Source organism: Bidens hawaiensis, unplaced genomic scaffold (assembly GCF_021521415.1).
Source record: "Bidens hawaiensis isolate Kalapana, Puna unplaced genomic scaffold, B.hawaiensis_p1.1 tig00038218_1, whole genome shotgun sequence".
Lineage (NCBI taxonomy): Eukaryota > Viridiplantae > Streptophyta > Magnoliopsida > Asterales > Asteraceae > Bidens > Bidens hawaiensis.
The window spans coordinates 110,432-121,069 of NW_027496718.1; the positions used below are offsets into that span (position 1 = coordinate 110,432).

Genomic DNA, 10,638 nt, shown 5'->3' on the forward strand with positions numbered 1-10,638 from the left:
ACTTGATCACCAATGTCTATTATGATACTCGAACACTCGGCCTTCAAGGAAAGTTATATGCACACCAGCATACCATTTGAACAAATGAACTTTGGTATTTGGAAGATGTTTTAAGCAAGATACATGTTTGTTGGAGTTGTGGAAATTAAACTCAATCATCTAAAAAGGCATTTTTTTTTTGTAATCATAGAAACTATTTTACAAAAGTTCCAAATTTGTTTGTTAGAAATAGTATGTGTGAAAAGGTATGGGCATCAGCACTCGATTTTTGATTCAATGCATGGACACATGCATGTATATTATTTAAAGATAGAGACGAGGATGATGTATGCTTGAAAACAATAGTTTTGCAATCATCATCATAGGAAGCTCTTGAACCACATTATATGCCGTTATTTGGTTCGAATATTGTTTCCTTTCTTTATTTACAAAACCAGATAGAAACATATTGTTTTTTAAATATTATTATTATATTTAAAATCAAATAGTCATGTTTTACCCAAAAATCAAAATAGGCAAGAAAGGGAGATTACGCACAAGCAAAATTCTTACGGGTAGATATTGACAAAATACATTATGAAACATCCTTTGCTAAATGCTAACGAATATGGTTGTCGGCAGTCGGCACAGTACTCTCACTTTGTATATGTTCTGTAAGAGTAGTCTTAGGGGTATCAATCGTGTCACATTTACATATTGAATTGGTTACACCAAATGACCCATGTAGTTACTTGTGTTTGTGTCGTGTTAAACATACTTATATACCTAGCTTAAGATTATAAGAATTGAATAGAAAAGATCAAATAATGACCATCCTAATGAATAAAAATATTGGAAATGTGAAGAATTAGTGAAAATTTATGAAGTGAAAACTACTTTCACTTATGGAAATGGATAATGAAAAGTTTTATATCAATTGTTTGGTGGGATTATTAAAATCTAATTTGCAAATTTGAAATGTAGATTCTCAGAAACAATTAGTTTTAATACGTTTAACATATTTATAAAATGAGACATGTTCATGTAATTCATTACTTTCACTTTAAGGAAATGGATAATGAAAAGTTTTATATCAATTGTTTGATGGTTTTAACATATTTAACAATTACTTTTTTTTAACTGTAATGGTAATTTGGGCTCTTCAAAAGATGACTTTCTATTTGATCCTTCCTCCACATTGATATACCTTTTCATAAACTAGGTAGGTGAATACCTCATACGATATTTCAAGCATCCGTCATTTTGACGCTTGAGGATGATGGCAAATCCGTTTCGGATAATCCATTTATAGAAACCTAATTATTTTGTGTAGGATGAAATTGATGCCTAACAACTGTCGCAAGCACTAAAGTTATAAATTAAAAAATAAAATTATAAATTAAAAAATATTAACTTCAAAATCCTAGTGATATAATTGAACCAAATTGAATCGAGTGAATCTTTGGTTTACTTTATTTATGTTGCGTACCAGGCCATCTTAGCCGAATGAACCTTGATAAATGTAGCCCAACTGTTGCAATTAGGAAATTAGGGGTGTTTGGATGAGGTTTTAAATTTGTTTATTTATTTTTTATAAAACATAAGTTATTTTTGAAAAGCTTCAATTTAAAGTTTTTGAAAGAGTTATAACTTATACCAAACACTTTTTGCTTTTCAATAAACCAATAAGCAAATAAAAAAGTTTTAGAAGTTCATCCAAACACCCCTTAAGTTATAAGAAAAATATTGAGATGCACTTTCCAACTCTAGTTTAAAAAATAGCTCACATGCACCCTTGATGTCTACATTTCCCTCCTCTTAGAGTTCCTTCGTTAAATGCAAGGCTATTCAGTAAATTTGTCACCATTTAATTATTTATGTTAATTCATTTATCTATATCTATATATAATATATGAAGGATAGGTAAATTAAGACGCTTCATTTTTAATTAATTTGCTTTATTTTTAAGTAATTTGCAGTATAATGAACACATGGTATAACTACAAATCATAATAAAGAAGAGCATAATAGACATTCAAGCATAAATTGCACACGTGAATTTCAATTCATTTAATATATTTATAATTTTTTACCCTTAACTTTTATTAAATAAAAGAATACTTACAACTTTCCTCCCTCATCTTTAATCAATTATTACTAATTATTTTAATTTTAAACCAACTTCCCCCAACGATTTTTAAATCGACATAACTTTTTCGTACGTTAATATTTTTTAGAAAATGTTGTACCATAAAAACGAGCATTTTATTTTCTTTAATTTGAGTATCATATTGTTGGAGTTTTTTTTAATTAAAAAAAATCAACATGTTACGTATGAGTGTTTAAGGCCGGTTTTGATGGTTTAAGCTAAACATGCGAGCCAAACTATTAGTAACGATTATTTGTCATCGAAAATAGTAACTAAACTGTAGAAAATTGAAACCGAAAGTTAAAAAAACAACCGTTAACCTAACCGATGACCGATTTAAACGGTTGTAAGGTTTCAAACCGAACTATGAACTCCCATAATTGTTGCGTGATTACCAAAGTCTATGTTCAAATACCCGCTGAATCGCGCGGACACCCTTCTAATATTAATTAAAACTACCACCTCCAACGTTATCTCCACGTTCTCTCTCTCCTCACACTCTCACCCACCATCGTCGCAACCACCACCACCAAGATGTCACATCCTCTGTATAGTGATTACGACCACTCCATCTACAGTTTTTTGGCCAAGCTATATCGATTTCAGTTTTGAAATTCGTTTCATATGATTACGCTTTTTGTTGTTTTTTTTTAAAAAAAATTGTTTTATATATGTTAAATTCGGGAATTTATTCTTTTGATTTAGTTTGGGTATTTTGTTGAACCTAACCGATACCCGCATTCGCTAGTCGTTGCAACACCCGGATTACCAAAGCGCGAGTTTTACTGATTTTTGTTTTAACTATGTGTTTAAATGCATTGTCGACTTTAGTGCTGATACTATTTAGGGCGTTTACAGATTTATTTTTTGGATTCATTGTCCGAACGTAACGAGTTTAACTGATAATGATCAAATTCACGTCATTGTGTACCCGCAACGCGGCGAGTTTATTACCCAGTTAGAATTAAAAGGAAAATTAGTTATTTTTGTGGCTCAATGGTAGAACACTCACTTTACTAGTGAGAGGTAGGGGTTTAAACCTCACTATCACCAATTTATATGAGAGATATGAGGGATGACTCAGGCTTGCCAGGGTTCGAGTCCTGATCACACCCGGTTTTACCGGCTCCTCCTCTCAATAGGTGGAATGCCAGGGGCTCCATCCGTCCGGACTCGTGACCGGCTCGGGCTACCTGTAGCCAATAAAAACTGCGTACAAAATATCTGGCGTTCGTCAAAAAAAATATAAAATAAAATAAAGGAAAGTACAAGAACAAGAAGAAAACAAATAGAAACACCTTGGCTGGTGACACTTGTTCAAAAAGACCTTAAAAGAAATTTAAAATTTGATGATTATTATTATTATTATGCATCTATCTAACAAAAGGTTGATGATTGAAAGCCAAAAAAGGCAAAAGACACTATCATTATCAAACTAAACTATTTCTTATCCTCACAATAATAATAATAATAATAATAATAATAATAATAATATTCTATTCTCATTTGTATCTTCAATCAATCCTCTTGTTGAATCTCGATTATTAACTGGTTATGAAATTCGGTAAAGAGTTGGGAATCCATTTAGAACAAACCTTACCCGAATGGAAAGACAAATACTTATGTTACAAACCCCTTAAAAAGCTTCTCAAAACCCTTCCACAATCTCCAGCCGATCTGCAACAATGGTTCGTCAGGATTCTCAATGAAGAATTGGACAAGTTCAATGATTTTTATGTTGATAAAGAGGAAGAATTCGTCATCCGCTTACAGGTTTTGTTTATTATATTTTATTTTCATTTCAATTTGAGTTGTGGAAATAAATTGGTGATTTTTATTTGACTTTTGGGTTATGTGGTAATTTTATATTTAAGGATAACATCAGGGTCTGTAATTGTAGGCTTTCAATTTGTTAATTTAGATTGTAGACTCAAGTATGAGCATTGTGTTTACTTTTAATGGATTGGATTGGATTGGATTATTTAAAGTTAATTAGAAATAAAACATTATTAGTAGTATTTGATATGAATTTGCAATTGTAGACTGGAGTAGCTGATTCCACTATGCTCTGGTATTGAGATGAATAAACTAATAAGTCTTTTGAATATTTGATTTCAAAACATAAAATAGGTCAAATTCCATATGTGGTAGGAGCTTGCATGGGTTCGGTTTTGTGCTAAAACCGGAGTTTTTAAAAACCATGCGGTTTTGTTTTTCCGTTTTAGCCATTTGGGCTTGAAACTTTTGAATCGAATAAAAAAGTTGGCCGGAAATAATGAAGTTAGGCCTAAATTTCTTTTGTTAGTTAATAATTTATTTGAATATTATGAATTTAGGATAAAATATTTGGATTAAACTATATGTTAAATTATTATAAATTACTTAAAATGAAAATCTATAAGTCCAGTTCAGTTTGGTTCGTTTTTTTAGGTTTTAATTACACACTACATTGAAACTGAACTGAAAGTTTGATTCTTACAAAGGCATTTAACTAAACCGTCAATTTTTTTATTTGGTTCGGTCATATCAGTTTGGTTTCTTGGTTTCAGATTTTTATTTTTTTTCCAGTTTCATGCACGCCCCAAATATGCTGTGTTGATTTGCCATCTGACTGCATGACTTTAATCTTTCCTACGAACCTGCACAAATAATTACAATTAACATTCAACATTTGTGTTATTTGAATAATTACAATTAGCATATATTGCCTCCATATGTAATGGAGACAAAACTAATCCTAACACACTCAACAATATTTACAATAAATGACAACTGCCCTTGCACACAAACACTACAGTAATCTGTCAATATAAGAAAATCACCAGTCTCACTGTCATTTAATCAGGAGCTAAAACAAAGAATCGAGCTAGTGAAGGATAAAACCCGCATAGATGGAGTTTTCACATCTGAAACCGACTTTAGTGAAGAGATGATGATGATACGAAAAGACTTCGTCACTATTCACGGGGAGATGGTGCTCCTCAAAAACTACAGCTCCTTAAACTTTGCAGGTAACGTGTGTAAGTGATTACTTTTTTAATATAAACAGTTAATGTTTTACATATTTCTTTTTTGTTTTTACATTTTAGGTATCATTAAGATATTAAAAAAGTATGACAAAAGAACGGGTGGATTACTGCGTGTACATTTCACACAACTCGCTCTTAGACAACCATTTTTCACCACCGAACTGTTGACAAGATTGGTCCATGAGTGTGAGGAGAATTTGGAACTCTTGTTTCCTTTAGAAGAGGAAGTGGTGGAGTCTACTAGTGTTAAAACAAATGTGGGGTCTGGTGATGACCGAACTGGACCGTTGTCGGTTGGGGCGGGAACGTGGGACGTGTATAGACGTACGGTTGATGCTATCAAAACTATTAATGGGCTTAAGAAGGAAAGCTCTACCTCCAACCAATTATCGTTTGCGTCTATTTTTGGCAACTGGGATATTGAGGATTCTGGAGCCATAACCGACTCGCATTCGGAACTGGATTGTGATGATGATCGGTCTGGTCGCTGACTGGTTGTGTTTTGTTGTTTGACATTGACCGGGTTAAAAACTAACTGTAAAGATCGTTTTGGATATGTGGATATTTTGGTATTGTATGCCTAAATGTTACTTTGTTAAATCTTCAAAACCGACCTGTTAAACAACTAAATCGATAAAACCAATTGGTTGGGCTCACTCAACCAGTTCGCTCGTCACTTTGAAAACCGTATTGTCGAAGCGTCATGCTAGGCATCCGTTAAAGAAGAAATATAGAGCACTGTACATTCGTATTGTCAATACACTCTGGATCAAACTTGTAACTCTTTTAAGTCTAGGGTTTAGGGTTTAAGTGCACATTCATAATATTCATACAAAAAAGAAGATTTATTGATTCTTGTGATCTTCGTGTTGATAGCTGAAAGGTAATGGCACGGACTTAACCGCTCGAAACTTTCCAACGTTGTTCAAATGCTCATTCTCCAACCTGAAGAAGTTCCATAAACCACGCCGAATGATCTCCAAACTTGCAATTATTGCTATCAGCACGTTTTTATGGAGGAATGGAGCTTCGTGGAAATCCAAAACCGTTTGCATCCATGCAAGTCTCAATATCACATTCAATGCCTGCGAATTAGTTCATGTATGTTTGCATAGATCAGTAATTAGTTAGTGTATGTTTAAATATAACCTAATTGCATCCTAATTAGGGCCTGTAAACAAACCAAACAGTGAATTGTTCGTGGACCGTTTGCCAGGAAGTTTGTTTATGTTGAACATGAACAAAAAGTCTGAGTTCACTTAGTTAAACGAACAAACACAAACACATGCTTTGTTCGTCAATGTCCGTTTATATATTTATAGAAATAAATTAAATATTATTTGTATTTTACAAATTATATCACCCTTATATGTTTTATATTTGTTTGTTTGTGTTCATTTAAGTGTGTTCGTTTATGTTAGTTTTGTTCATTTACGTGTGTTCATATATGTTTGTTTATATGTGTTTAATTAGGTTCGTGAATGCTCGTTTACATTTTAAATAAACGAACAAAAACGAACGCGATCATGTTCAGTTTTTAAACGAATGAACATGAACACAAATACTTGTTCGATTAAGTTTCCGTGCTCGTTTAAAGTTAAATGAACAAATACTAACATGGCGTTATTGGTGTTCGTTTACAGGCCTAAGCATGGGTGAGATCTTGTAACCTACTAAATTATTATTAATATATTTGAACTAGAGTAATTGCACTACAAAAGGTGAGGTAGTGTTAGCCTAATTACTCTAGTTACTTGTAAGTTTCTCACGATAAGAGTTGTTTGTATTTGATCCGAACATGTAATTAGTAATTACCATTGCTATGAAGTAGAGAGATCTGTTTGGCAAAATAAGCTTATCTCTTAACCATGGATTCTCAGAATCCTTGCATAGCAGACCCCAATCCATCACTATATCCCAATACGTGTTAAAAATTGTTGCAATTCCTGACGTAGACGCAGCAATGATCTTCAAAGATAATTCTTTCTTAAGTCTCCTTTGAGTCTGAATTGACCTTGCAATAAGAGCAATAATGGTAGAGAAGTATTTGAGTGCATTTAGAGATTGCGTAGAATCGTGGCCTCCCCACCAGCGTCTTATACACTGTACGGACATTCATTTACATGTATAATGTAATATAGAAAAGTAACTATTAATTAATGCAAGGTAAATTATGTACCTGTAGGAATCGAATCCAATATGGTATCACAGCAATAACTATAGTAATAACATCATAAACATCGCTGCTATTGCACTTTTTTGCATCTCTTTTCTTAAAATCTCCCCAACCGTAGTAGCATACATAGAATTGCAAATTCCTCAATAACTGAACCTGAAGTCAAAGAAATATAAGACTCTTAGTTTCCTGATCGAGTATGAATGCATGATCATGCTTTCGTAGTTGTTTATGAATCTTACCTGACTAGTAAACTGATCAGCCAAGAAGAAATCAGGGAGAGTGATTGCATAGAAAGGAGCACAAATGCAATGCCATAAACAGACTAACAGAAAGAAACGGTTTGCACGATAGAAGATATTAAACGGACAGATTGATATCAGAATTACACCCTACAAAAGTACAAAACATAGTTAATGATGAAACTGATAGACAAACATATAAATGTAGTATGTGATGTATGAATGTATCAAGGGCAAAAGAGGAATTTCTCACAATGACTAATCCTAGAGGGAGTAATTCAGTTAGTGCAGAGTAACTTTGAGTATTTTTATCCAATTCCATTTCAAGATTTGAGAGTACGGCTGAAAGAGTGAGCACTGATAGGCCCGAACTGAGTAGTAGAATCTCAGTATAACCCAATTCGGTACCGGGTTTGAATCCAAATATAAACGAGTAATTGACACGATAACGCGTCCAGTAATATACATTTGCAGCATACATAACCATATGTAACACCAGAAATCCAAATAAGGTGTATAGTGGAAAAATGGTATCCATGTACTGAGTTCGACCCGTACCCTTAAGACTAAAAATTTTTCTGTTATGTACGTTTACAATGATCGCCACCACAAGTGCTAACGAGCATCCAAAGAAGCAACCTGTTAAAGAAAATAGTCAATTTTCATTGGTCAAAGTTGTAATGTACACATTAATAATGGGTAGGCTTGTAAACAAGTGATTGGACACGAACAATTCATGAACGAGGTTTTCTTGTTCGTGTTCGTTCGTAAGAAAATGAGCGTGATTGTGTTCGTTTGTTAAGAAAAAGAGCGTGTTTGTGTTCGCTCGTTTGTTAATAGTATAAACAAATGTAAATGAATGAACATAACTGAACATAGATGAATGAACATAATTGAGTTAAGACCAAATATAAGTAATGTGAACAAAAGTGTGTTGGACCTAAAAAGTTATTAAAAGTAGACTAAATTGTAGTGGCCCTAAAATATACACGAATATATAAACAAAAGTTGAACGGACAAACGTAAACTACGAATGTTCACGAACATGAATGAACAAACAAGACAAGTGTTCACTTTCATTCTTTTAACTAAATGACAAAATCTTTTGTTCATGCTCGTCTATTAAATAAACAGATATAAGCAAACTTCTTGCTTAATGGTTCAAGAATAGTTCACTGAACGTTTGGTTCATTTACATGCCTACTAATAGGTTCTTGTGGCCTTTAATAACTTACCTACAAAAAATGTTACCAGATGCCTCTTTTTCTTAGTATTTGGTTTTAGCGTGCTCATTCCTTGATGACGATTCCCGTTACAGAAATGCTTTACAAATGCCGATTCGACTCTCTCTATGAGATTAGCAACCTGAAGAAGATTCCTTGTTAATGATTATCTGATTTATATGCAATTTCTCATTTTATATGTAATTTGCTGATATATATAACAGTAACACACCTCATCAGATTGGCCTAAGTATGACTCTTCAACCATCTGTAAGTAAGCATCTGATGCATTTCTTGATGTGATCTAGACTAACAATTCTGGTCAGAAACCAAACACCTCGTGACACATGTAACCGGAAAAAAAAACGCTAACCTTATCATACTTCTTCATTATCTTGGAAAAGGCCAATTGATTTAAGAATCTGGAATGTAAAGCAAGATGAAATTCAGTTAATTTGTAAAAGTGTAACAATCTTTATGTCATATGAACACGCTTAATTAATACTTACGCATAGTTCTTCAGAAACCGAAGCTTTTCATGAAACTCAATAAAAGCTTGCTTCAACTTTTCTTTCGCGTCTTTAAGTTCTTGCTTGTTGAATTGCGGGTCTGATCTTGAACTACCGAAAACGTTTTTGATGGCGGACAATGGCGTTTCTGCAGTCGTGTTGATTTTGATATGATTTAAAACGTCTAAAGACGCCATCTGGTATTCCTTGACTCTCTTCTCTTGTTGTTCTTCATGGATCACCTCCATCGGATAACCCGTGTATCTTTGGTTGATGAAAGGCGAGTCAACAGTAGGATTAGTGACTTTGATTCTAAGTGCAATAAGAGCATCCATTTGTAGATTCAACTCTTCAGCTTCCTTCACAGCTTCCTCCACCTTGGTTCTATAAAATCTAAGCACTTTGTTGAACTCATCATCGAGTCGTCTGAAAAACACGAGCTCATACTCAGCGCCTTCCTCCGATGCACGAAGAAATATTGTCTGGTAATTCCCGCCTTCTCCTCGTTGTTCTACATCTGATGTGTGCATGGCACTCACTAGGATCACTTCATCTTCTTTATCTTTTTTGGTAACTCGGTTGTTGTACCGACTCGTTAGCCCACTGAAAGCTCTGAAAAGAGACCCTTTTCTCTTCAAAGCTGCCGCTTTTGACGGTGGCAGAGGCGCTGTCGGGTAGTTATCCGGTAACCTGCTCTGCTGCTGTCGAAAAAGCACGATATCTTTTATAAGAAGCTTGAGGAAGTTGTAGTTCATGTATGCTTCTTTCCATTCTGGCACCATCTGTGAAGCAAATTCCTTTCCAAACTTCATTTTTTGGGTGGTTTAAGTTTAGAGAAAAAACAAGCCAAAATTTAGATTTTATGGAAAAAGATGTAGTGTTTATGTAGGGATAAACATTCTTAGCTGCTGTTTGGTTTCTTGCATGTGTTGTTTTCACATTTAATTCAAGACAAGGTACAAACCAACTTGCTTCCAGCTATATAGTGTGTTTTGAAGATATAATCATCAAACCATACTTGGTCAATAGGGTCAATTTAATCTTAAAACAAACAATATTTTAATTTCCGTTCACATCACGAATAGATTTCGCTTTCCTACTCATACAAATGAGCTTGTTAAAAACTCGAGCCTATTAATTTGGCCTGTATAAATTTTCGAGTCTAGTTTAACCCAAAAGTGGCTCACTCAGGCGCTCGTATAAAAGCTCGAGAAACTTAGTTGTTGGCTCGTATAAACCAGCTCACTTCCTTCTGTATTGGTTGTTTGGTACTGTATTATTTATGACTTGTATAACGTGATATTGTTGTTGACTTGTTATTCGAGGACTCG

At 33.8% G+C, this 10,638-nt stretch overlaps 2 protein-coding genes across 2 annotated transcripts; one reads left to right on the forward strand and one right to left on the reverse strand.

Moving 5' to 3' along the window:
* The first annotated feature begins 3,641 nt into the window (after window positions 1-3,641).
* LOC143590240 (SPX domain-containing protein 4-like) lies at window positions 3,642-5,692 on the forward strand. The gene is made up of 3 exons (XM_077070783.1): window positions 3,642-3,901; window positions 4,974-5,139; window positions 5,218-5,692. The coding sequence occupies exons 1-3, from the start codon at window positions 3,683-3,685 to the stop codon at window positions 5,646-5,648; spliced, it is 816 nt and encodes a 271-aa protein (XP_076926898.1). The 5' UTR covers window positions 3,642-3,682; the 3' UTR covers window positions 5,649-5,692.
* Window positions 5,693-5,868: 176 nt separating this feature from the next.
* On the reverse strand, window positions 5,869-10,262 carry LOC143590241 (phosphate transporter PHO1 homolog 9-like). The gene is made up of 9 exons (XM_077070784.1): window positions 9,308-10,262; window positions 9,172-9,220; window positions 9,031-9,102; window positions 8,811-8,940; window positions 7,829-8,214; window positions 7,576-7,725; window positions 7,337-7,489; window positions 6,973-7,260; window positions 5,869-6,242 (listed from the first exon to the last, which is right to left on the reverse strand). The coding sequence occupies exons 1-9, from the start codon at window positions 10,117-10,119 to the stop codon at window positions 6,003-6,005; spliced, it is 2,280 nt and encodes a 759-aa protein (XP_076926899.1). The 5' UTR covers window positions 10,120-10,262; the 3' UTR covers window positions 5,869-6,002.
* Between the last annotated feature and the right edge of the window lie 376 nt (window positions 10,263-10,638).

Bases quoted from the DNA above. Each gene is read 5' to 3' on its own strand.
- LOC143590241 (XM_077070784.1), bottom strand. From the start codon at position 10,119: ATGAAGTTTGGAAAGGAATTTGCTTCACAGATGGTGCCAGAATGGAAA. The intron at 8,215-8,810 runs GTAAGTTATTAA...TTTCTTTAACAG, and splicing joins TCTGGTAACATTTTTTGTAG to GTTGCTTCTTTGGATGCTCG. The intron at 7,726-7,828 runs GTGAGAAATTCC...GTACTTTTGTAG, and splicing joins TCCCTCTAGGATTAGTCATT to GGTGTAATTCTGATATCAAT.
- LOC143590240 (XM_077070783.1), top strand. From the start codon at position 3,683: ATGAAATTCGGTAAAGAGTTGGGAATCCATTTAGAACAAACCTTACCC. The intron at 3,902-4,973 runs GTTTTGTTTATT...TCATTTAATCAG, and splicing joins AATTCGTCATCCGCTTACAG to GAGCTAAAACAAAGAATCGA. The intron at 5,140-5,217 runs GTAACGTGTGTA...TTTACATTTTAG, and splicing joins CAGCTCCTTAAACTTTGCAG to GTATCATTAAGATATTAAAA.